The following is a 26612-nucleotide window of genomic DNA, read 5'->3' on the forward strand; positions in this document are numbered from 1 at the left end:
TTCTCTCTCAATAGAAAACCATTCTTTTTCTTCTATTTAAACGACTAGGAGTTTTACCATCAAGTCCAGTTTTTTGTTTTTCTGGGCATCTCCTGATGCTGAGGTACTAGAGTTTTGAAACCTTATTCCAAACATCTGGCTGAATTGTGTGAAGCTTTATGGCCTAAGCGAAACATTGGATTCCAATAGAATTACACTTCGGTGATCCTAGATGCATTTCATCCGCTCGATTTTTGCTCGCCGATGATGCTCTATAGCAATAATATCTGAGATGCTGTATCCCCTCCTTACACCGCTCCCTCCTCCCCCTCTCTCCTCCACTGCATCGATGCTGTCACCGCCCTCCGCCATGACGTCAGCGGCTCAGTGGAACTCGAGCATCCTTCCCAGGACTCGGAGACAACAGAGCCATTTTGACCGACTCGGACTGTGACTAGACCGTCTGGAAGCCGCGCGCTCTCCTTCCCTCCGGCCGGGAGAGAGCAGGGACGGGTGGACCCCCGCGTCGTCATCCTCTTCGTTCAGTGTTCATGGCGAGAGGCAGCTGTTAGCCGAGAGGAGCCGAAAGCTGGCGGAGACGAGGGGAGGCGGACGAGCCTGAGAACCTGTCGGTGAATCAGTGAAAGACACTTCACTGGTGAGGTTTTCTTCTTTTAAACGTCGCCATGAATTACTCGGCGTCTCCGTCTCCTGGGACGAGAGGAGCTCAGGGTGCGGTCATTGAAACGCACGATTAAAAATACATAAACAGCCAAACTCGGAGGCGTGTATAATGACATTGTCATTCATTTTATTGAAATATTTCGGGGAATAAATGGAGCACCCAGGACGTTTGTGGGAGCCGTTCGGTGGGATTCAAAACATATGATTCAAACACAGGGTTTTACAGACTAAACATCTTTGTTAGTCTCAGTGAAACGTCTACACTTTGACCTGTCGTGTTTGACATTGCTGTCAATGAAGCTAGGCTAACCTGCTAGATGAGTATGTATCCACGATAAACTTGCGTAGAAATGACGTCACCGAGGAGTACACATCAGCACCTTTTGGAAAATGGAGGCCGCCCAGCTGAGCTGCATCATCAGATGGGAGGCTGAGGCCACAAGATGGGCTGGGATGCTGAAATATCGGGGAGTGTTCGTTTTAAATATGCTTTTAGCATATTTGTTTTATATGAACAATTGTCAGTGTGGGCTTGGGTGTATGTTTAATGTGATCGGTCCAGGGTGTTCCATGCATCCAACCCCGACTGGCTGGGTTTGGAGTGAATGTGTGTCCTTTCTGTGCAATTTTGCATGGCCGTCCTGCGCTTGCCTGACTTTCCGCACTTGTTTAAAGAATACAGAGATTGACTGGTGACACTGAACTGTTGTTTGATTGTGTGGGTGATCATCTATCTTCTTGCATGGATTGCCCACCTGTAGATAGCAACCCCTCCTGCTTACCCTGAGTTGAAGGGATCGGCTCAACCTCCCAGTGACCGGTTAAGGGGAGCTTAAGGGGGGTTTAATTCATGCTTGATATTCAATATTGTATTCGTGTTTTTTCATTCTTTGTTGAGCTTGTGTTTTTCTATTTAGTAACATTAAACAGCCCTGCCCCACCCCCTATTGAAATGCTATCAGGCTTGTGCTGTGTCATCAGCCCTTTCTTTGGTTATCATAGGTTGAATGTGGAAGCCTTGCCTTGGGAGGTGGGCATGTCATTTGTGGACCAGCAGATTTCATTCCTGTTTCTTCGCAATCATGGTGTCCTGTTGGTCTCATTGGTCTGCCACTTTCATCACCAAGATAAGGGTAATCTCTGTGGGAATCTTTAGCCTTGGATTTTGACTGGATGCTAATTTAATTCTTAAATGGAGAGGTTAACTGATGCAGTTCCTGTTCACCCAAGAAAGACAACGGCATGAGGTAACCCACAGAGGTTGCCTGCTGCTCTGTTATGACCAAAATGGAGTTCGCTGGTAAGGCTGCTCATGCTTACGTCTACTTAGGTTCCAACTTTTAATCTTGGACATAATTCAGGGTCAAGCGGCTGAAATAGATCTCCTTGGATCCAGATGAATATATCATTTTCTGTGAGGAGCTTGGTTATTTGACAGAGACTCAGAGCAGAGGTTCCTCAGTGGTTTGGGCATCTGATAAGGAAACCCTCTTTTGGATGATTTCCCGGTGAAGTCCATCTGGTCAGCGGCTCGCTGTTCATGCTTACGACAAGGTGAAGAGATAACATGGTTCTTGAATAATGTCCTAGTCTTTGATGGCTGATGAGCTGGGGAAAGGGATAATCCGTCACTGAACTGCCACGACCTGAAGATGCATCACCAGTTTAAAGACCCTAAATGAGAAATCAATTCCCTTGCTAATGATTGAAAAATAAAGATAAAAGGGAGTAATATCTTTGGGTGCATTTTGAGAGAAGTGCAGTATCTAAAAGGCAGTTCCTCTGAAGTGGAGCTGATAAAACACGTAAACTTTAATGTATTACCTTTTAACTCAGAGGCAGGAGGGCGGCTGTTGTTACTGATACTGTTGTTACTATCTGGTCAACATATCGATTGTGACATTATTATTAAATGTTTGTCATTGATGAGTCACGCTTGCTCATGCTGCGTGCCAGGAAACATTAAGGCCACAGTGGGAGTGTATATTGGTCTGCTAATGTGAAGCTTTTAATACGCATTGTGACTGGCATTCTCAGATAACGTGGTGAACATGTACGCCCAGACAGTGGGTTTCAGACTTGTTCCAATGCTGCTGCAAACTACAACAACAGCATGACATTTAGCTGCTGCTGCACTTCTTTTGTGACAACTTCATTATCTAGCCTCCATGTAGCTGACCATGCAGGCTCCTTTCATGTTGCTACAAAAACTCACTTCCCTGGTGTTGAATTAAACTCATAAACTAAAATGTATGAAAACTGGAACAGAGCTCACATGACTCAATTTAGATGTGCGCGCATGATTAAGCAGATGCTGAGCTGGAATCAATAAAAAGGTGACTCAATTTAGCAGCGCTTCTGCACTTTATAAAAGAATGACAGCTGTACAAAAGTTGAATTCCAAAATTTTCTCTACATTTTAATTATGTCTTGGCAGACAAGGCTAGAATTTTCTTGGGCTCTTCATAAGTCCACTCGCTTGAAATATGCATGACTTACTTTGCCTGATTTGAGGGAGATATTTTTGATAAGTAATTCAAAATTCAAAGGTGGTGAAAGCCTAATCTTCCTTGACTTTTCAGTGGTTTTATTTCATTTATTTTGACGATACTGCAACCGAAAACTGTTTGACTGGCATGACATGACCTTAGTTGACCTTTGCCTGATGACTGGCAATGCTGGTCAAACAAAGGGATTCACTTCAATCATTGTTTGGTTATTGATATTTTTTACTAAATATTGAAGTTACACAGACTTCTTGCTCTAAAGTACAGTGGCACCGCGGTTCTCAACCATAATCCATTCCAGAAGGCCGTTCGAGAAGCGATTTGTTCGAAATCTGAATCAATTTTTTCCATTACAATGAATGGAAAAAGAAATAATGCGTTCCAAGCCTTAAAATAGTCTTTTGTAGGAGTGAATGTAGAGTGTCTGCTGCAGGTGCGCTGTTCCTCTATGTGTGTGGCCGCTGCATGTGGGAGGGGTTGCCGAGTGAGTGACATCTCTCCAGAAGTGAAGAGGTGCCCGGTGCGTGTCCAGCTCTGAATGTGCGCTTCTGTGCAGTTTGGCTGTGACAAAGTACTAAGCCAAGTAACGCTCTGTCCGAGACTCGCCTCATCCCTGTCCCAGCTCCAGCCCACAACAAGACATCAAACTCTGGAGTGCGCGCTCCAGCCTCGGAGGTGTGGAGAGCGAGCACCTCCCCTGTGACACTCTACCACGGTCCACTGCAGAGACAGGAAAGGTTTTACACCTCAATATGAAGAAAAAACGGTCAGTAAATGTAGCTAACGGGACACGTCTGCGTACAGAGGCTGCGTTATACACAATAACAAAGCACGTCGTGGGTCAGCTGATCGGTCTGTGGACGTTGTTTTTCCGGCTTTTTTCGAGGGTGTTAGAGTTCTGGATTTTTGTTCAAAATTGTACTTGACATTTCGGTAACATGTCATTAACGTGTCTCATCATAGTGTTGTAATGTCAACCACAACTGCTTGACTGGTGACCTCAGGACTGTTGACAAATGCATCATACTCCAGTGAAGTTTGCTGAATGACTAATGATTCTTTTGAATAGCCATATCTGTGTATGTATCCGATTGTCCTGCACACCTAATGACTAACTCACTCCAACATCACGTTGAATGCAGTCACAATCAAATAAGTATTTTGTCAATCACAGCATGTAGAAAGTCACATTTTAAACTCCACTTTTGTCTTCCAGGCCTCCAGGCACATCACCGGGGAATTGTCCGAGGTGCTACAAGTACAGCATCATGGCAGGAGCTTCAGTGAAGGTAGCGGTTAGGGTCCGCCCCTTCAATTCCAGGGAGATTGGAAAAGAAAGCAAGTGCATCATTCAGATGTCTGGGAATACAACCAGTAAGTAGTGTTTTTTTTTATTACATTACATTATAAGATAAGCCTGTCACGTGTGTTGACGTGGGGCTGTAGGTGACTTTCACAAACTAGTGCGCACGTCCTGAACTGACAACCAAAATTTTCTACAAGAAGGCTCATATGCAAGTAGAGTTGTGGTACATTGAACCTTTGCCTGATACTCACTGCTAAATCTACATTCGAGCAGCAGAGGTAAAACACGTACATTAACTGTCTGACTGTCTGTAGATGACCCTGACTGTATGTGGTACGAATACAATCTCAAGTGTGATTTCAAATGGAGGAGGCATCACTGAATCTGATGCTGTTTTGAAAAACCAGCCTTGTTAGTTCTTGATGCTTCCAACTCAGAAAAAAATGATGTGTATTATTTCATATTAACTTTTTTTGCTGATGTGCTGGCTTTGCAGAAACCTTATTTAACTTACTTACAATTTTTGTCATGGTGAAAGAACAATCTCGGGAGACAAAACAAACATGAAAAGCTTAATCACAAAACTGCTCCATTAAGTGATGTGGAGGGTTAAGAAGTCATCCGAAAACATCATAATCGTCAAATACTGTGGCCAATGGAGCTCAGCTCATCCATTCAGAGTTAGAACTCTGGAAAGAGACTGGAAAGACACTTGATCTGTTGTCTAGTTCGCTAGGTAGAGCCATTGGTCAATAATAGATGAGTCTTGTTGAAATATTTACTCTGTGGCCTAATTTAGTCTCCCTAGCGACTCCTTGCGCTTGTCATTCGTACGGTTGCTTTCTTAAACCGTGTGATTTATTTGACTTTTGATGTTCTGACCGAACCTGTTATCTAATATTAAAATATATGCCTGAACTCAAATTTGTTCATTTCAAATATTTTTTTCGTGCATTAGTGAAGGTAGTGTCTTTAACAGTGAATGAATTACTGAGGTTGAAGATAAATATGTTTTTATTTGATAAATAAGCTTTTCTTGTCGTGGGCCTCAAAATGTGGAATCTTTTTGTGATAATCTGTTGGAGCTGTACTTTTAAAAAAGTGTGTCAATAGATAATATTGTAATCATAGTAGTGCTATGCTTAAGTTCATATTCCTAGCGGCTCGGATTTGCCATCTGTGTCTGAATTGCTGAAGGAACTTGAGAGAGCGTTCCCGGTTATGAGCCCACGGAGAACCCGATCGTCATAACTGCTTTGTCATTTGTCAAAAACTATTTATTGCAACTGACGTTCTCTCATAACTATGAGAGTTATTGCTTTAGTTCAGTTAGAGTGCTTGATTTTAAAGCAATGGGAAATCCGAAATACATTCCTCATCTATCTGTGTTTTCAAATTCAGTCTGCTCGCTGAAACATATATAATGTGTCGTTATCATACTCCCCACAATTGCGATAAATGGACCTCTATTTGTGTGCGGAGCATACTGCAGACAAGATTGTTCTCCTCAGAGCTGGCCTGGATGTGGATTGTAGGATAAGAGGTGACTGAGGGCTAGAAAGACCATTGGCTTGTCTGGAGGAGTTTGAGAGGCTGGGTATGAATGCATCCTTGTCTTTTTGGGCTCTGGGGAAGGAGGGCATTCTGGCTGCTTGTCTATGCTACTCTTTCTCTCCTTTGTATTCGCCAGAACTCCACAGCCCTGCTCCCACAAAGGAGCCAAGCTGCAGAGAACTTGTTTGAGAGATCCTCTTGACTGACCCGAGACCGATTAGGATGCAGGACGCAGGTTGAAGATGGAATGTGGTGCTGTTGTTGTATGCTGTTGTCTGAGTGTTCCATCACTCTGGTAGAGCTACAAAAAGCTGCTTATTTAAGAATTGATCCATTGCCTCTATAATTCAGGGCTTCTGTGGTTGTCTGTTATTTTTGGTGAGTTTATCTTTAGCCATTACCGTGAATACAAGTTTATCTCACAGATCTGCTCAACCGTGTTGAACTTGATCTAAAAATAGCATGCTTTGTCAGTGGGTTTATGTCCCGACTGGCAGACCTGCTGACACAGTTGCATTTCCTCTCCTATTGACTGAGGCAGCTCACCCGTAACAATCACACTCAAGTCTGAAGACCTAGTAGCTTGAGGTAAACAGGAAATTGTGTGCAGACCGGGCCAGCAAGAGCATCTCTGTCGCTGTTAACATTACGATTGTTCTACTAGTTTTACATGGTCCCTTCTCTTCACGTCATACTACAGTCACCTGATGACGACTGACAGTGTTGGTTATATCATGGGACATTACTGTGAAGGCGTCCAAAAGTTATTGAGTTCAAGAGTATTGTGTTGGATTTTATTGTTTTTGAATGTCATTTTAGATCCATTTACAAATCACTGAGGTCATTTTTAAGGAAAAAATAATTTACCACAGGATCAGCATTCCCCAATTGCTACAATGTTTCTCTTTTTGTTTGTACAGTTTACGTACAGGTCATTCTATTCTGTTTTATGTTTCGCACTTTACTTACTTTACTTTACACTAAGCAGTATTAGTTTGTGCACTCATTAGTATTTATTGTATGGGTATTAATATTGGAACAGGAAGCCTACCACGACATGTAGTTTCTGACTTCTGTGTTTTCTTGTGCAATAAATTAAATTTTTCTTTTTTTAGTGAGACAATTTTAACTTTTGATTTTGAATGCTATCGCATCCTACAGTGCGTGCATGATGTCGCCATTTCAGTTTGTAATTACTGTCAGTTCCACTATATCTTATTTGTGTAATTACCGACCAAAGCCAGTTGCTGTATCGAAACATACGTTGTTTCAATGCAAGCAGTGCAAGTGTAAAAAGCACAGGAATGTATCAAAAATGTATGAGTATCCATCAGAATTGGAAGGCGTCATGCAGTCCTACATCAGGTTTATTAGTTGTTTTTTTTGTCCTTGTAACAGCTTCGATATCTCTACAATTTGCCAAGCCCAACTTTCAGTAGGGCTGAATAATATACCATATCAATATTGGGATATGAAGATATCCTGATAGATATCCCAAGATAATGTCACGACATTGCTAAATCAATGATCCCAATTCCCCACACTCCTGTGTGGGAACATAGCTTGCCCTTCAGAATACAGCTACCAATCAAGGTCATTTCCTGCTTGCAGTTGATCAACAGCTGAAGCAAACCTGTGGCAGACATCCAAATGTTTTTTTTTTTTTGAAATGATGTGTATTTAATTAAACTTTAAGTCATACAGTATTGCATCAACATTGAGATATCTTACATGTAAATCGATAGGAAATTTGTTGTAATTGTCTAAGAAGTGACCCAGGTGCAGATGATTGCAGGCTGACACAAAGCACGGACAAAGATAATAAATTAATACATTTAATACAAAATTCACAATAAATAGACGACGAAGACAGGAACTGAAGCCGCCGGAGTCAAAACACGAACCGGAATATACACAGAGGGACTAGGGAAAAATCTGCAACAAAAGAGAGGTGAATCACTGTCAACCTTCAAAACCAGGGAGAACACAAAAACGCTCGGATAATAACTCACAAGGTCCAGATCGACTGAAAGCGCTACGCGGAGGAGAAACACTCAAACTCACACGAAGGAAAAAAGATTAAGACAAACGTCAAATGAGAAGTGAGCTTAAAACACTCGCACGCTGTCAAACTTAGACATTTAGGGAGACGGGAACAGAAGCGGAGCAAGGAGGAGAAAACGGAACTAAGAAAGCGGCTGAAGAGAAATTGAGGCACGCACAAAAATCTAGAAAACTCAGGAATACAACAAGGAATGTTAAGTCGTGGAAGAGTTACCGAATGACACGAGGTGACCATCTAGCAGCCAGCAATCTGGAGCTCGGAAGGTGAGCTCCAGCTGCGCTGCCATCAAGCTGGATGTGACAAAGGAAAAGGAAACTACAGGGGGTTAACAAAAATAAAAGCATGCAGAACAGACAAAGAATAAGGGCACAGAGTGTGAACGTGACAATTTTGTCCTTTTCGTTCAGCCCTATCTTCCAGCCACATTCAGATGCAATCAAACTTCGGGATGGCAAAGCTTCAATTTCCTCAAGCAATCACAATGAACTCTTTGGAAAAACAATCTGGCTTAATGCCGTTGAGTGTGCTCCGTTTATATAATATTGCAGCGACTATCCGTCATGATTTATTATAATGATGATAATTCCCGCAATAACCTCCGTGATACAACAACAGACGTACACAGGTGGTTGAAAAGATTTAGGCCTGCTTTGCTAATCAGATTGTCAAGTAGCACATCAAGTTACTGTGGGAAACACATACAACAGCTCTGCTGCTGTCAGCTTGCTCTGGAGTGGGAGAGTGGATGAGCTTTTTCACTACATGCAAACCAAAGGAGAGATAATCCGTTTCCATGTTTGGCAAGTTTCCAGACTGCATGAGTCACAACATCCTGTAAACACTGCCATCAGTGTCAGTGAGGAATCGGATTGTACCTTTAAACCAGTGTTGACCACATTAACGTATGTTTGACCAAAACATATTGATGAAAGATGAAAGGTTTACTTGAAGTTGTACTTAGTCCATAGCCTTTCCTCTGTTATCGACTAGGTCTGCATTAGCAGCCAATTTTTGACTCAAGCTCTGGGAGGAGGGATGGAGCTTTTTTGTGGCTTAATTCTCCAGACAACAATTCAACCATAACAGCTTCCTCTTGGGCTTGCCACCCTTCAAAGAGTCTCAGCGTATTCAGACTGGTGAAGGAGTGTTTGTCATTATTTTTAAGCTTCTCTCAATTATTCTAATCTAAATTTACAAAACGTGTGCATCGAAGACAACTATTCAACTATTTTTCTAAGTTTTCCTGGACAAAATGTACTCGAGTTGGACCCTTTCTTATCCCTGCTTGAAGCCTTGGAGAGCAGAGACAGGTGCCTGAAATTCCCAGAAGGGCCTTCAGAGCCAAAAATGACTTTTGACTTGGACTATTTACATGAGAAGATCGGAGGGTGGATTGATGACCCTCGAAGATGAGCTGTTTTTTATTTACTTAAAATGTGTGCTAGATGTGTTTGCTCACAAGATGTGAGGTTTGTAAAATTGTGGAGTCAATACCACAACATCACGACAAAGGCTTCTTTTAATTTCCTTTTACTTTTCGGTTTGTCTATGTTACTGCCACCTGCTGTCCCTTTGAGTGCATTGCTACCATTGATATTTCAATAACTAAAACATGTTTAGTGCTGACAGCTATTCTACTTTTCATTTCTTTTTCACACTGCACTTCAGTTCATCAAAGACACACACTTGCCATTTCTATCAATCAAAAAGTATGTTCGCATTGTACAGATTCAGTAGGAATGCAATGCACAAGATACATGTATTTGTAGTTATTGTTTTTGGTTAATTGAGACAAAAGATATGTCTTGGCTTGTGCAGAAGAATAAATTGATGTAAAACACTGTTATAATATTCGAATGGACGAATGAATGACAAGTTACAAACTAAAAGAAAACATAGCCTTCAGAATTGCTAGTTAAAAACAAGCATAAAAAGTGAACTGAAATCATGCACATTTACTTTGGGATTTTTACTGTTCATTGTTTGCAATACCCCACTGTGCTTAGCTTAAGTGTCCTCTCACTCAACTCCCTTTTTTTCCTCTTTCAGCCATCATCAACCCAAAACAGGCCAAAGACAACAAGAGCTTCAACTTTGATTACTCCTACTGGTCCCATACTTCGGTAGTTGTTCTTCCTTCACTGATTATTTATAGAGCTAGAATGTTTCACGTGGTGATTATTTATTTCTCTGTACAGCCGGAGGATGTCAACTACGCCTCTCAGATGCTTGTGTACAAAGACATTGGAGAAGAGATGCTGCTGCACGCATTCGAAGGGTACAACGTCTGTATCTTTGCGTACGGTCAGACAGGTGCTGGCAAGTCTTACACCATGATGGGCAAACAGGATGTTAAAGACCAACAAGGAATCATTCCTTTGGTAGGGTGTTCATTGAATAACTGTGATGGAATAATGAAAAATTTGGAGTCACACAGTCTTTTTCCTTCTATAGCTGTGTGAAGACCTTTTTACGAAAATCAATGACAACACAGACAACAGCATGTCTTACTCTGTAGAGGTAAGCATTGGCCTATGGAATAAACAGTGCTTGTTCAAGTGGTTTACTTCTGTTTGTGATCAACCAGGTGAGCTATATGGAGATCTATTGTGAGCGTGTGCGTGACCTGCTAAACCCCAAAAACAAAGGAAACCTGCGTGTGAGAGAGCATCCTCTGATGGGTCCGTATGTGGAGGACTTGTCCAAGCTGGCTGTCACCTCCTACAATGACATTCAGGACCTGATGGACTCCGGAAACAAAGCCAGGTTCTCATTATGACTTAAATGGAAATGTAATTAATTTTTTATGCACTATAATGATCACTTTATGTTCAGGACGGTGGCTGCGACCAACATGAATGAGACCAGCAGCCGTTCACATGCCGTTTTTAACATCATATTCACACAGAAACGACATGATGCTGAAACTGATAATACCTCTGAGAAGGTAAAACTGCAAACAAATCAAAGCAAAATGTTTGTGAAAAATCCAGTCTCATTAATAGTGCATTCTTTTTCTTAGGTCAGCAAAATTAGTTTGGTGGATTTAGCTGGGAGTGAGAGGGCAGATTCCACTGGAGCCAAAGGCACGAGACTCAAGGTGAGGATTCTCTGTGTTTTAATTTGGACTTCCAATGACTGACAAATGAAAACTGTTTCTGTCACAGGAAGGAGCTAATATTAACAAATCACTGACCACACTGGGGAAAGTCATCTCCGCTTTGGCAGAAGTGGTAAGAATAGTAGACAAACTGACAAATTCCTTCTTTAATCATGTACCATTATCAATGACCTAAAACATTTATTCATCCTTTCTTTCCAGGACTCTGGTCCAAATAAGGTAACTACTGTAGATAAAATATATTGATGTGTGATTTGATCCGGTGAGTGACCCACAATCTGTTTTCATTTTACACAGAATAAAAAGAAGAAGAAGGTAGAAAGTTTTATCCCCTACAGAGATTCAGTTCTCACCTGGCTGCTTAGAGAAAATTTGGGTATGAATACGAGATGGGGTTTTTTTAGGTGTAAATATACAATCTAATCCCTTGAATTTTATTTCCTCAGGTGGGAATTCTCGTACAGCGATGGTGGCTGCCTTGAGTCCTGCAGACATCAACTATGATGAAACCCTCAGCACCCTCAGGTTCAGATGTAATTTTTATTGTGTGGTGTATTTACTTTGATAAACACTCATTTTAAATGCTATTGGCGCTCATGACGTGATCTCCTTTCTGGACACAGATACGCTGACCGTGCCAAACAGATCCGTTGCAACGCCGTTATCAACGAGGATCCCAACAATCGACTGGTGCGTGAGCTGAAGGAGGAAGTGTCCCGTTTGAAAGACCTTCTTTACGCCCAGGGCCTTGGTGACATTATTGAAAGTAAGGAGTCACTTATTATGTTTTCATATATGTTAATGCAGTGTGTCCACTGAGGTCTCTATCTTGACATGTACAAGAAACATTGAGGTGATTGAAATGTAAATGAATTGAATTAATTGAATTCCTTGTTAGAACACAACATTTATGGAATTACTTTACATTTTTCTGAAGGCTAACTTGTGCAAAACACTAATTTAAGTGATGGATGTGATTTCTATGTAATAAAGAGTATATCAGATTATAGGTCTTGTGAAAGCATATGTTTTCAAGGCCAGATGCTGCCTGTGGATAGAACCAATTATCGGGACAAATTCACTCAGACCCCAGGATTTTCTTATAGCATAATCTAGATAATATGATATTTGCAATGCAATTCTTCTTCTATAGCCTTCGGGGCACTGCTGAGTCAGGAGAGAGACCTTGTATTGAAATTTTCACTGGAATCTCGTCTAGTGATTGGAGATAAATAGACAGGTTTTGGTCTGAAAAAGATGACTCAGTGCTATGGATAGATTTGTTTTATAACACTGTTTTTATGCAAAGAGTGATAAATTAAATAGTTTACTTTTTCTGAGATCCGAAAAAAAAATCATTTCATCTATTTGAAATGGGTTTTGTAATTTGAGTTTTCAAGTCTATGTACACATAATTGTCTGAAAGTGCTCATAAGACTTCCACTTCTGTCTCTTCCTTGTTACAACTTTCCTTTTCTTCTAGCATTTCGGGGGTCTGCAGCTGAGTTAGAGGGTTTGAAATGTGTGTTTTCCGCTCATAGCTTTTGCTCTTTGGCAGCTTGGCTTCGTTCCTGCTTACTGTTGCATTAGATTTAACATTTCAGTTCATTTCCTCCTGTGGAATCTGTCACGAGACGCTGGTTTATATGGGTTCCACATTACTTTTTTTACTTACTTCAAGTGACATTGATGTATGAAGGCCTAACAGAAATGTGGGATGTGGGTGACACCAAGTTAAATAATTCATGGCAGCAGGGACTGCAGCCCTGTATTTCTATGGTCAGTCTGCCTCTTTCGCCTCCTGGTGGACGGCATGACGGGAAGTAATCAGTGAATGTGAGACGGTGACAATGCGTTTCTAGTCACTTAAAGAAAAAAGCATAGTCATTGGTGAGATCATAAATCTCATCCACCTTACTGCTATCTCAGTGTGTTAGGCTTTCATTAACTGAAAGACAATGTAATAGAATGTGTCCTGGCTGGCAGCAGTCACGTCCAGATGGATTGGTGTGATACTGTTGTTTCCATCTTATTGCTTTTTGTTGCCATGACAGCAGCCACACTCATGTTTACTTTCTAAATCCACCATCAGCAAAAGAAAAACAGCAAGCCTGCTGAGTGTGCCTCCATGATTAGGACTATAAGTCCCTTCTGAAGATTGTAACTCTTACAAATGACCATTATACTGTGTGATATTTTCAGTTTTTAAATCTCAAGGTTTATGCATTTTAAGCTCTCCCCATCCATCTGACCCATGCCTGACATGTATTTTGGCAGTGCCATGACTTTTGGTTTTGCATCCATTTACTTTGCACGCAGTTTTCTGCTGGTGCTCTGGCTCGCTTCAGAATTATTGTTGTTGTTGTTATTAGATTTGTTTCAAGCCACATATCGTCTTTCTCTCCCCTCTCTATTCTCCCTTTTCCCCATGTGTTTATTCACCATCATAAACCATCCTGACCTTGATTCCTGTGCACACCCCTCTCACTGTGACCCCGACAGACCTGTCCGATTACAAGAACAATAACAGTAAAGCCCAAGCTGTGAATCAAAGGGATGATCTCTCCACAGTGACCAATGCCATGACGGGGATGAGTCCCTCTCCGTCTCTCTCTGCCCTGTCCAGCCGTGCTGGATCGATCGCCAGCCTGCATGACCGCATCATGTTCAGCCCAGGTAGTGAGGAGGCCATCGAGAGGCTGAAGGTAAACAGTGTTGCTCATGTGTCTGTCAATAAATAATTTTAACAAAGTTTAGAACTTTGTGGAGCATTAAATATCAGCACATTGTTTTTTTTGAGGTCTCATTATGTTATATCACAAGTATTGATCATGACAGGAAACTGAGAAAATCATTGCTGAGCTCAACGAGACCTGGGAAGAGAAACTGCGCAGAACAGAAGCCATCAGGATGGAAAGGTGAGTTTTGTTTCACTCACAAATTAATATTAGCACTTTTATAATAAAAGTCATAGAATTGAATCTAATATATATAAATATATGAATATATGAGAGAAAATGACGCAGGATGAGCGAATTATTTCACCCATTTGCTATCCTTTAACTTCCATTCATTTTACCTGTATTTGCCTGCCAGACATGTGCTGCTTTTTATCAAGCACTTGACGCATTTAACTTTACAATCCCATTATCCACAGGGAGGCCTTACTGGCAGAAATGGGCGTCGCCATGCGAGAAGATGGTGGAACACTTGGTGTGTTCTCACCGAAGAAGGTGGGTGTCGCTTGTTGTTCTCTGACATGTGTGTCACCATCACTCACTAATTTGTTTGTCGATCTACTCTGAAGCCGAACGATAATCCTCGAAAACCCCAACCTGTGTTTATCGACACAGTCGGGCTGTTTTCCCCCAACGAGGTTTGTCTGACAAGCTAAAGCTGTTATTCTCTGGGTGCTGTTTCTTCCAAATGGTGTGCAAATGCTCACTTTAGAGTCACTTCTAATGACTTTAAGGCGAGTGTTGGTGTTCACAAGAGATCATTTTCCAGCATGGTTTGAACTTCCGAACTTCACATTATAGCCTTTGAGTGATGTCTGTCCAGAATATTGATGAGGGATGCACTCATATTGCATCATTATGGACACACTACTTGTTTTTCAGACACCACATCTGGTCAACCTCAATGAGGATCCTCTGATGTCCGAGTGCCTTCTCTACTACATTAAAGATGGAATCACCAGGTGAGTTATTTTACTATTTCTTACCAAATGCTGGTGTTTATTTCAATTGTTTAATTGGAGGAACATTATCAGATTTTTTTGTCTTTGTCTCCTTGATACAGACTCTAGTGTTCTCTGACAAGTCACGCTTGATTGCTTTTTTTTAAAAGTCTTGACACAATTGAATTAATGAATGAATTTTTGTTTGTTTCAGGGTGGGTCGTTTAGACGCCAGCAGCCGCCAGGACATAGTCCTAAGTGGCCACTTCATTAAGGATGAGCATTGCACCTTCACCAGTTCTACAGGGCCACAAGGAGAGAGTGAGTGTTTTATTTGTGTTAAATGACTTGCAGTCCTTTAAATGAAGTGTGATGGACAGAAATTGATTTCTGACGTCGCTCTCTTTATTTCTAAGCAGCAGTTGTCCTGGAGCCTTGTGACGGAGCAGAGATGTATGTCAATGGAAAGAGAGTGACGGAAGCCACTGTTTTAAAATCAGGTTCTTAAAGGCTTCCTTTTTTATAATTTGTTGTGAAAATTCAAATAATTTCAATTGATTTTTATTATTTATCTGCAGGACACCGTATTATCCTGGGGAAGAGCCATGTGTTTCGCTTCAACCATCCCGTACAGGCAAGAGCAGAGCGGGAGAGGACCCCCTGTGCTGAAACACCTTCTGAACCTGTGGACTGGGCTTTTGCCCAGAGAGAGCTGCTGGACAAACAGGGGATTGACATGAAACAGGAAATGGAGCAGAGGTACTTTGGAAAAGAACTTAACTTATTATGGAAAACTAACCATAATAAGTAGCTTACACAAATAAAAAAAAGATTATTTAATCATCTGTTTTGTTTGTTTGGTTTTCAAGGCTGCAGGAATTGGAGGACCAGTATCGCAAAGAAAGAGAGGAGGCCAACAACCTTCTAGAGCAGCAAAGACTGGTAGATAGATATTTAATCTATTTGTGAAATGTTGTCCTGTCCGAAACTTTGGTATTTTAAAACGTATGAAAATATGTTCTAAAGAAAAGATGTGATAACACATAAACTCCGCACTTATGGTTGTTAGAGTATCTCTGTGCTGGAATTAGAGCTCGATCCTGATTGTTATTGTTTACAGGATTATGAGAGCAAGCTGGAGGCTCTTCAGAAGCAGGTAGACCGATGTTACCCAGAAGTCCCCGATGAAGAGGATGAGCCTGAGGAAGAAGGTAATGACTTAAATACACAAATATAAATCATAGTCACTGAAATATTCACCTTTGTTTTTACATTTCGTTCCAGTGCAATGGACTGAGAAAGAAAGGGAACTGGCCGTGTGGAGCTTCAGGAAATGGAGGTGTTATCAGTTCACCTCACTTCGTGACCTGCTGTGGGGCAATGCCATCTTCCTGAAGGAAGCCAATGCCATCAGTGTCGAGTTGAAAAAGAAGGTACAACATATTCCTACCTAAAATTTTTTTACTGTCTTAAATGCTTATCAGCTACTGTTGAAGGACTCACTGACCTCTATTAATGTTGTTTTTCGGCAGGTTCAGTTCCAGTTCGTGCTGCTGACTGACACCCTTTACTCGCCCCTTCCTCCTGACCTGCTGCCACCGGAGGCCGTAGAAGAAAGAGAGAAAAGGCACTTTCCTCGTACAATTGTGGCTGTGGAAGTGCAGGATCTAAAAAATGGAGCCACTCACTACTGGACATTGGAAAAATTAAGGTATGCAAAATGGCATCCAGTTATCATATACTGACACTGGTCTACAAATCTTGTCACTTGAAATGCAGAGATGCTGTCAGTATAAACATAAACAATGACCAGATAATTTGTGCTCTATTGCAGGCAAAGACTAGATCTCATGAGGGAGATGTATGACCGTGCTGCTGATGTGCCCAGCAACACTGCAGAGGAAAGTGAGAATGTGATGAAAGGCGGCGACCCCTTTTACGACCGCTTCCCCTGGTTTCGTCTCGTCGGCAGGTAAATATTGAACACAATAGAGGGTGGACTAATAAAACCTGGGTCAAAGATCAGCACTCTTAAACAAACAGAGGAATATCCAAACAAAGTTGCATGCAACCTACTCCATTATGTCGGCTGTTACATTGTAGACTCTCTTCCTCGGTTTGCTGTTAAAACACAGAAAGAGTGCATGACAAGGACACAGGGTTGTAATTTTACTCAGCAAAATGTCCTCCTGCTATGAACATGTTGTTATCATGACATGAGCATGATGGGCATTGGAAAAGCAGAGTTTATTTTTTATCGCTTAACCATTATTTAGTTTACCCCAGACTTGCAGTGACTAACAATCATCAGTGATTGACTTAGATTATGATTATTTTTTAATTAAAAGACCCGTTTTCAGTCTTCCCACTCATCGTCAGCACTTTCTTCCACTCACCCCCTCCCTCATACTCAAGCTGTCTTGCAGATGAGTCCTACGCGTGACTCTTACATAACACTGCACGTCCTTTGATGTCATTAAGCTGCAGTTGAACATGCAAATGGGATCAGCCTCTAGTCTGAAAATGCATCTTCAAATGCCATTTTGCAGCTCAATTCAGTTTTTCTTTGAGTACTAGTCTGGTGTTGGTGAGAAAAACATAATGGAAGGGACGCTGAAGTCTGAGTGTCACTCATGCTCAGGCTCCCTCTGGTGGTTCATTCGCAATCCTAATTTATTGCAATATTGTCAAGAATATTTTCATTTGTGAGCTGGCAGAAGCTTTGACTTCCCAAACATGATAACTACATCAAGAGACCTTTTTAGCACTTTATGTGCCACAGTTTTTTTCAATGAAATATTCAACTTTGATGTAACAATATCAAAAGGTTGTTGCTTGAAAATGGTTAGAGATGAAGGTAAGACACAAAAAGCTTCAGTTATGACCCAATGTTTGGGTGGAAGTAAAGGTACTGCTCTAACTAGTGTATTATGATATCAGGCAGTTGCTTCTAAACATCCATAGTGTATTACTCCTGTATTATTCCTCATATCTGAAGCTGAATTATGAATTATGATGATGATGATGGCTATGCATCATTGCTCATGGCAGAACCGCGAACATTGACCTTGCAGCATATTTTTATGATTATTTCGCTTACTGCAAGCTACTGTATCTTCTGCATTTTTGTTCGTCTTCTTTCATATATGTATGCGAGATAAGAATTCATTCTTTCTAACAATATACAGGTACTAATGATCGGAAATTTAGGGCATCCTGCTGAAAATTCAGGGCGTCCAGTTTCTCATGTTTTGCGGTTCAGGGCATCCACAGGACGCCTCTGACGTCCTTCTAGCTAAAAGCCTGCCTTCTACTGCGTCTCACGCTAATTCCCAGGTCAATTGTATTTTCATTTTGTTCTTATATTCACAGTAAATCATCAGCTCCAAGTATGCGCCGCTGTGGATTCACGGTGCAACTAAGTCTGTCAGATATTCTTTTCAGAATGTGTATATTCCAAATCTGTGATAGAAAAGGCCCCACAAATGCTGCTCAGATTGTCCGTCTAAGTAAAGAAAAGTAAAGTAAAGTAAAGTAGTAATCATCCTCATATTTGCAGCTGGACTTTGTTAAATACTGCAATGCTGCCCCGTAGCAATTAGGACAAGATGGCCCAGTAGTAATCCTGTTGTCCCTTACACCAAACATTACGTTTTATTTTTTTTTCCTTTTGTACCATTGTTTGCCCTTGTTATTCCTATTTTTGCTTGATATGCCCTCTAATCTTCCCTTCCTTTTTTCTCCGCTTTTTTGTCATTTCACCTTTCCCTTGCGTCTTCCTTCCATTTTGCTTCATTTTCTTTCTTCCATCTTCAATCAATTAATATTTCATTTGTGCCCTCCATGTTACTCTTCCTTCTGAATATCTGAGACGCTCTTGTGTACTTCTTAAACCTTTTTCTGTATGAGCAATATCCCGTACTGTACACAGCATCAACCATAGTATATCACAAGTTCAACATCAATTAAAACGGTCTCTGTTTATTCAGTCATAGTCATTTAATGGACACAATATAATAAGATTCAACCATGAATTTGTGATTCGATCAGGAAATGGAATAGAAGAATAAGAGGTAATATTGTTTTGCCAAGATTTAAAAAACACACTCTACATGTAGTATACTGGTAATAAGTGAAGCATGCGTAGCCTTTTCCCTCTTCTTGTAGTTCTCATACTGGTAGAACAGAATGGAAAATGGTTTGGAATGGTACTTCCCTTTCTGACTGTGTGCTTTCTACCTAACCATACTAACCTAGTGTTCATGTCTCTGGCTGCACCAGAAACACCATTTTCAACACATGCATGAGCGAGCACATGAGTGACCCTACCTCATCCCCGACCCTGTCCAACTCTGAAATTACTGAGCTGGCGGACTCGCACCAGGAGGGTCGAGGGGAGGAGGAGGAGTTGGAGGACTTGGAGGATGATATCTTTTTGGACGACTCATGCTTGGAGCTTGAGAGAGATGATGATGAGGATGAGGATGATGAGGATGATGATGATGATGATGATGAGGGAGAACGCTGCCGTGGCTCCAGCGAAGGCCAGGATCCCTTTTACGACCGCTCACCATTATTCAGTGTAGTGGGAAGGTTGGTGAGGTTTCAGGAGCCGCTGGTGGAGGAAACTAGCTCTTTCACAGTGAGACAGTCAATCGCTGTTTATTTCACAAATCGTCCTGAAAATATAATAGACGAAAGGGACATGATCTTGCAATTTGACCACCGTTGTATGTGGGTGTGAATGATGATCGAGAATGTGAAACATGCGCACACTTTCCCACCTTTCACCCAGTAATTAATACCTCTTGACTTTATATTGATTATTGTCAGCTTCATTGAATGTCAAGGACACAATGTGTTTTCAAAGTGCACTTGTTTCTTCACATGCAAATGTAAACTGTTTAACTAAGTTAGACAATTCAGATAGCTTGTCTCATGATAGTGCGTTTACATGTGATGTCTTAAAAGTTAAGCACTTAAGAATCTCACTTTTAAAGAAGTTCACATTCATGACCATGTTTAAAGCTGAGCCTCTCAAGATGAAAGAGCTGGTTTCAACTGCAGCAGTCTCTTCTAGGCATGCCAGAGCACTTATGTATATTTATTTATTTTTGTCAATTTTCACTGAATCCGCCTGACATGAGATCCGATGTCTCACTCCGGTGGTGCTCTTTTTGTTTTGATGTCATGAGTTGGTGGAGCATTTAAAGTATGATGCTGTTGGCAGTTGTTCTATTCAAGCTGAGCCATGTTTCCTGTGATGATTTTATGTTCCATTGAATTGTTCAAGTCTGGGCGTTTTGTTCAAACTTTTTGTCCTGAGCATGCCTTTTTTTGCACCTCACCAATCTTGTCATGAACATTCCCCTTTCTACACGCCGCACCTTCAGTGTCCTCCCCTGTTTGGCTTGTGAAAAAGTGGTCCTTGACTGCAAGATTGTCACATTAGATAGTGATCTACTCAGGTGTGATAACTTCCACAACAACATAATTTATTTATAACTTACAGAATAACAACTGCAATATTATCTGCAAAGCCAATTGTTGATCATTACGAGGAAACAACTTCCTCCCAGCACTGTACCGAGCTGGACCCCAAATCATCAATATTTATTTGAAACACTAGCTCTTGAACTTCACAAAACCTCTCAACAGCAGGTCAGGTAAAGCTGCATGTGACCCTGACATGGCCTGAGCCTTACCAAAAGAGGAAAAGAAGCCTCACAGGAGCGATAGTAAAGGGCAGCCATGGCCATCGCAAGAGCAGTCCCAGCTTCTGTTTGGTTGCTTTGTAGCTCTGTTATATGTTTCCTGTTCCTGTCTGTTATTTATTTATCTTTAATTCACTTGCTTTATTTTCCTGCTTTTCATCCCACTCCTTCTGTGTTTCATAGGGCTTTTGTGTATCTAAGTAACCTACTTTATCCGGTCCCACTGGTCCATCGTGTGGCTATTGTGAGTGAGAAAGGAGAGGTGAAGGGCTTCCTACGAGTGGCAGTGCAGGCCATATCAGGTAATGCTCAAACACTCAATATGCTGTGGGTCAAGTGGGATCGAAAAACATACCTTGTTTGACTGCTTGAGGGAGTGAAGTGAAGGTTCTTTGTGTTTTCCTCCAGCTGATGAGGAAGCGCCTGACTACGGCTCGGGAGTGAGGCAGTCTGGCACCGCCAAAATTGCTTTTGAGGATCATTTGTATGAAAAGGTGGAGACAATCTCTGATAATATTTTTATCAGTTTAATACTTTTAAGTGACCTTTCTGTCATCCACTGTTTTGCAGTTCCAGTCAGAGTCCTGCTCAGTAGGTCTTTCCCGAACAGAAATTTCCCAGGAGGAAGTCCGTATTGTCGAGGGAGAGGGCCAGAATGCTGAAATGGTACCGTCAGCAGATGAGGTCAACAACAACACATGTGCGGGTAATTTTTTTTTATGGGTGGATGGATGGATTTTCTTTGATGGGAGCAAAATTCTGATGCCCAACCCAAATGGTTTGGACATGTACCAAGGGGAAACAGTGGTCATGTGTGATGGGTGGTTTATGAAGGCATGAGGAGGTGAGGTGGAAAGATATTCAAGATCAGTTAAGGTGAGGGATGCCGACATTGTGGTGACCCCTGATGTGAAACGCCAAAAGAAAATTTCATGACATCTCCACTGACATCTCATGGTGAGCTGTGCATTATTGATTCCACAGCCCATTATCAGTCTTGATGTGGTGCCAGGACAGTCAGGGCAGTGCTCATGAAGGAATATTTTTTTTAGGATTTCCAGAGGACACCAGTATGTGATGTCTTATTTTAATTTTCTCTTTCTTACAGCTGGTGCAGATGAGCCAGAGCTCCCTCTAAAAGCTAGTTCTAATGGCCAGCTGGAAGCAACTCTAGAGCACCTCAAGATTGGGGACCTTTTCACGTTCAGGGTGACAGTCCTCCAAGCATCAAGCATTTCCGCTGAGTACGCCGACATCTTCTGTCAGTTCAAGTAAGAAATCTTTTGAAATATTGGCTCAGTACAAACACGAGTGATGGAAACATACCTGTGGGGGAATGTGTAAAAATGTCTCACAACTAATTCTGACTCACCAATATGTATTACAGATTCTACATCAAAACTATTAACACATTTCTGTCATATAAATGAACATACTATTTGTACAGACAGTGTTTTTGCTATTTGTCACATTTCAGTTTCATCCACCGACATGATGAGGCCTTCTCTACTGAACCTCTGAAAAACACTGGGCGTGGACCCCCTCTTGGCTTTTACCACGTTCAGAATGTAAGAGAGCATTAAGTCCCAAATGTTTCTCAGTCTGTCTAATTTGGTGGTCTTTGTAACTACATTTTCCATGTGAATGATTTTTAACAGATCGCTGTTGAAGTCACAAAGTCATTTGTTGACTACATCAAGACTCAGCCAATTGTATTTGAAGTGTTTGGTCACTACCAGAAACAGCCTTTTCTGCCCCTCTGCAAAGACTCCATGAGGTACTCAGTAACTCCTGTCGTGTGACAAAAACATCTTATTTTAATGATGTTCCATTTGAACTCTCGCCACCAGTCCCTTACGCCCCTGCAGAAGACAATTTCCGAGCGTGATGCCACTGTCAAAGCCAGGTAATGTGACTTAATTGCTTTAAACTCAACTAATTCCAAATTGTCGTACTGTCTCTGTGGCTGCCATGTTGCAAGTCATCTCATCTTAGCTTCATGTTGTTGGGTGTGAGCAATAGAATCCGATACCTCGCCGGACCAGGAGAAAACACTGGAGCTCATCAGATACCTGGTCCCAGATGTTTTCAATGGAGCACTGGTGGATTCGTTGTCGGGCCACGCCCTGTCTGCTGCTGGCTTAGCTGCTTCCTTCCTTCTGGAAGCAACTGAGCGAGCACAGCTGTCGTCTTCACATGCATCTATCTGTTCAGTTATAAAAGCGCAGATGCCGGGTTGGTTATTGATGCCGAATCCAAGAGAATTCTGTTCATAACATCCTGTTTTTGTATCAAGTCAGGTGAAAAAAAAATCATTTCTAAATCTAACCCAGAGAGCAGTGTGATAGTGTAAATATAGTGTGGTCTCATGTTAGTTTCTATGGAGCCTATAGAATATGTCCATAGGCTCATGTCAAGACAGTGATATCAAAAAAGGAGCTTTTTGAGTCAGAGTTCTACAATTGGATTTGGCTTTTTGTTTTGTGCTCTCTGTCAGTTTGTGTGATTGATTTCCCTATAGCTCCCTGTCCTAGCTCCCTTCTCCCCTTCAGAGTTAGTAAACATGTGTCACGCTCCATTTGTAAATGAAAAATACTTAGCTGGGAAGTTAATGAGTATCCCTTTATGTCAATTTTACTGACACAAAGTGTTACACACATTTGTCCGACTCAAGTCCGACAAGTTCAACCGACAGACGTTCAACTTTGAATGCCTGTAATTGTCTCAGATTTCATTCCCAATATCTTTTTCCAATCAATGGGGATTCAATTGTGCGACAGTTTCACCTGTTCTTCCACATTTTAAATAGATTTAAAAACTAAAATGAAGAGAGAACTAAGTCTGTACTTTGCTGCTGGAAATATGAGGCCAACACATGAGGCCCTGATTTCTGATCAACAAAAATGAGGTCTTTCTTTTTTGTTGACAAACATGCAAATCGGTTATCTATTTCATTGATCTTGCCCTCACCTGTACAGTGAAGAAATGACTTGTCATTCATGATGTAATTCTAGTCTCAACTTGAAACTTAGGTTGTATTCAAGACTTGGATGCGCAAAGGGTGTTTGTTGTCCTTGTAATATCCTTTCTTCCTCGCTTTCTCTTTCCTACGTAGGATAAACCTTGTGTGGAGTTCCTACTCTGTTTTCTTTTTCACTCTAATGATCTCCATCTTTTCTCTAAATGCAGTTCCAGCCACCAAGCTGACAGCCATGACACGCCCACAGGCTGGTCCCTGCCATTGTAAATATGATCTCATGGTGTTTTTTGAGATATGTGAGCTGGAAGCCAATGGCGAGTGAGTATCGTGTCGGCACCATTCTGCTGCAACATTGAAATGCTATTTAAATATTTGAAATATTTCCTTTAGGATCTTAGATATGCTTATCATTTTGGCTTTTTTTTCAGCTACATCCCGGCTGTGGTGGACCACAGGGGAGGAATGCCTTGTCATGGCACATTCCTGCTGCATCAGGTTTGTCATAATGTGACAATACATTGCTTTGCTCTTTGCTTCAACATTTTGTTCTCTCTTCTTCCTAGGGCCTTCAGCGGAGAATCACTGTGACTATTGTGCATGAGTCGGGAGGTGATGTGGAATGGAAGGACGTCCGTGAACTTGTAGTTGGTAGGTGTAGTGCATCTGGCTCAACAGCTGACAGTGTGAGTCACGGATTGGTTTTGCAACTTCACTGCTAAAAGTAACACACAAGTGCCATATACCCACAACATGAGATTTGTATCTGTACAGAAGATGCACATAGGCGTAACTGCATTTTTAAATGCCCGAGACACATACTGTATGAGTGTGTAGAACTTAGGTTCCCATTTTAGCAGATTCAAGAGCTTGTGTTGAGCAATGTGTATCGGTGTACTTGGAAAATGCAGGCTAGATTAGGTTTAATTTTTTTTTACAGCTCTCAAGCTTCTTTTTACACTTCCTCTGGGTTTACAGACACACATTTGCAGTGGCACATATGCACATCTACTGTACAGATACAAATCTCATGCTGCAGGTGTGTAGCACTTATGCGCACCTTCTAGCTGTTAGCGAGGTGCCAAACCAATCTGTGACTCATAATTGCAGATTCAACAGATTGTGATGAGTAACTTGTAGCCAACACCTGTTGTATTTTTGTTAGTTCAAGACGACAAGTCTTCTATTACACATGTATGCAGTTATGCATACATGTGCCTTCGCTGTGGGGATACAAGTCTCGTATTATGGATTTGTACCACTTTTTTTTACCCATTTTCATAAGTGTGGCTGTGAAAGATTTTCTCATCATGATGTCTTTGTGTGTAATTTCTTGTGTATGTTTTTTCAGGTCGTCTTCGTAACACACCAGAATCTGACGACACTATAATCGACCCCAATATTCTCTCACTTAACATTCTCTCTGCTGGATATGTTCGACCAATGCTGGATGACAGGTACGTTCAAGCTCATTAAGAGATGAGATGAAAAAAAGAGCTGAGTTGATGAGTTTGAAAAGTGTATCTACTCTACTATATATATTTTAATATGATGCTGCGAACACCACATCACCTCACCACGAAAAAACATCACTATGCATGAAACTAACATTTTCACCAGAATGACATGAAGGGTGTTAACTCTTTGGGCGGCAGAATTTTTTCAATGAAATGTTCGACTTAGATATTCCTTCTTCTGATGACTATAGATTGAAAATGGCTAGAGATGAAGGCATACTGTAAAGTAGATGAATCCAATGTATGACCCCAAGTTTGGAATGGGGGTGAATTCACTCATCAGATGTGTATACCAGGACAACAATAGGCTCTGTCCAAATTAAATTACATTACTTTTATATATATATTTTTGTCCACTACTGATACCTTTCCTCTTCTCTCAAACTACAATGATGATACCTGGGCATCATCACTGTTCATGACAGCGGCCATGAACACCACTGCTCTTCCACGGCTAGTGGCATTGTATCTTCTCCCACGGATTCTACCACTGCCACTTGCCAGTGTTTTTTACATTCCAAATAAGCAGTGTTTGAACAGGCCTCCACCAAGTCCTCGGACCCACTGAAGCAACTCATGGGGTCCAGTATTTGGTGGACTGTAATTGGACTCTCTGTCACTATCCAGTGTCAATATTTACTCCACAACTTTCGTCGCTCAGATTAAAGTTATGGTGTCCGCCATCTGCTTGTGTAAAGTAGTGACTACGTTGGGCTCCGTATTTGCAGATTGTTTGGTTTAAATGCAGTTATAATGCCAATTGTGCTACTTTTGCGCCCAGAGGGTTACTCATGTAATCGCACCCATATAAAAATCAAATTTCAAATTTCCAAACAGTCTATGTACCACCTTTCTTTGTGTTTATGTGTGCTTGTCGCGTCACGTTTGTCTCGATGTCTGTGCATCACATCACATCTTGTCCATGCAGCATCATATCTCTGTTATAACTAGCACTATTCAGTCATAAAAGTGCAGTGGCTTCATGTAGGTCACGTGTGTGTCACCTAGTTTTTCTGGCACTAAAAAGAGATCAGCAAGAGCCAATACAGTTAGAAAGATATGCCACATTATAACATTACAATCCATTTTTGCTCTTTTATTGCAGTTGGATTGACGTTTTCAGGCGAAATTTTCCTGGAGCATGATAGTTTTGGTCTTGATGGCCTTTCAAGCAATAGACAGAAATGTAGGTTGTGTGAAGTAGCACTGATAACTATTAAGACACTTATTGCTCAAAATTATAAGTGAATTAGAGCTCTAAAGGCCTGAAACAGACTATGTGAGATGTAGAATTGCATTAACTATCTTCCTCAAGTGCATTATAGTGGTCATAGAAAGGCAACCTCCCAAGAAAAACTACATTTACTTATGGTGCTATGTCTTCATTCACAACTAACCTGACTGCTGACTTTACTCGGTTGCAGCCACATCCTTTCCCAAAACACACATTACTCCCTCTCCTGCCGTAAACCCATTTAATGGCAACCAGATTATTGTTTGCTCCCCAGT

At 41.3% G+C, this 26612-nt stretch overlaps 1 protein-coding gene across 21 annotated transcripts in view; it reads left to right on the forward strand.

Moving 5' to 3' along the window:
• Positions 1-359: 359 nt before the first annotated feature.
• Positions 360-26612, forward strand: part of kif1aa (kinesin family member 1Aa) — a 33979-nt gene continuing 7726 nt past the window's right edge. For 2 of the 21 annotated variants that reach the window (XM_053857676.1, XM_053857704.1), the window contains exons 1-39: positions 360-637; positions 4387-4544; positions 10145-10218; positions 10294-10476; positions 10550-10615; positions 10683-10861; positions 10931-11042; positions 11118-11195; positions 11263-11328; positions 11418-11435; positions 11514-11592; positions 11663-11741; positions 11840-11982; positions 12700-12738; positions 13719-13921; positions 14055-14134; positions 14374-14449; positions 14837-14916; positions 15110-15216; positions 15315-15395; positions 15474-15654; positions 15765-15837; positions 16016-16106; positions 16180-16328; positions 16428-16606; positions 16730-16867; positions 19177-19488; positions 20793-20911; positions 20997-21103; positions 21180-21315; positions 21718-21880; positions 22087-22177; positions 22268-22386; positions 22460-22515; positions 22632-22844; positions 23799-23907; positions 24018-24084; positions 24153-24237; positions 24938-25043. In XM_053857676.1, coding sequence (XP_053713651.1) covers positions 4439-4544; positions 10145-10218; positions 10294-10476; positions 10550-10615; positions 10683-10861; positions 10931-11042; positions 11118-11195; positions 11263-11328; positions 11418-11435; positions 11514-11592; positions 11663-11741; positions 11840-11982; positions 12700-12738; positions 13719-13921; positions 14055-14134; positions 14374-14449; positions 14837-14916; positions 15110-15216; positions 15315-15395; positions 15474-15654; positions 15765-15837; positions 16016-16106; positions 16180-16328; positions 16428-16606; positions 16730-16867; positions 19177-19488; positions 20793-20911; positions 20997-21103; positions 21180-21315; positions 21718-21880; positions 22087-22177; positions 22268-22386; positions 22460-22515; positions 22632-22844; positions 23799-23907; positions 24018-24084; positions 24153-24237; positions 24938-25043 — 4343 coding nt within the window. In that variant the 5' untranslated portion in view covers positions 360-637; positions 4387-4438. The remainder of the gene's footprint in view (positions 638-4386; positions 4545-10144; positions 10219-10293; positions 10477-10549; positions 10616-10682; positions 10862-10930; positions 11043-11117; positions 11196-11262; positions 11329-11417; positions 11436-11513; positions 11593-11662; positions 11742-11839; positions 11983-12699; positions 12739-13718; positions 13922-14054; positions 14135-14373; positions 14450-14836; positions 14917-15109; positions 15217-15314; positions 15396-15473; positions 15655-15764; positions 15838-16015; positions 16107-16179; positions 16329-16427; positions 16607-16729; positions 16868-19176; positions 19489-20792; positions 20912-20996; positions 21104-21179; positions 21316-21717; positions 21881-22086; positions 22178-22267; positions 22387-22459; positions 22516-22631; positions 22845-23798; positions 23908-24017; positions 24085-24152; positions 24238-24937; positions 25044-26612) is intronic. The other 19 variants (XM_053857732.1, XM_053857759.1, XM_053857750.1 and 16 more) reach the window with 14 other exon arrangements.

The sequence above is a fragment of the Synchiropus splendidus genome, chromosome 1 (genome assembly GCF_027744825.2).
Source record: "Synchiropus splendidus isolate RoL2022-P1 chromosome 1, RoL_Sspl_1.0, whole genome shotgun sequence".
NCBI classification, from domain to species: Eukaryota; Metazoa; Chordata; class Actinopteri; order Syngnathiformes; family Callionymidae; genus Synchiropus; species Synchiropus splendidus.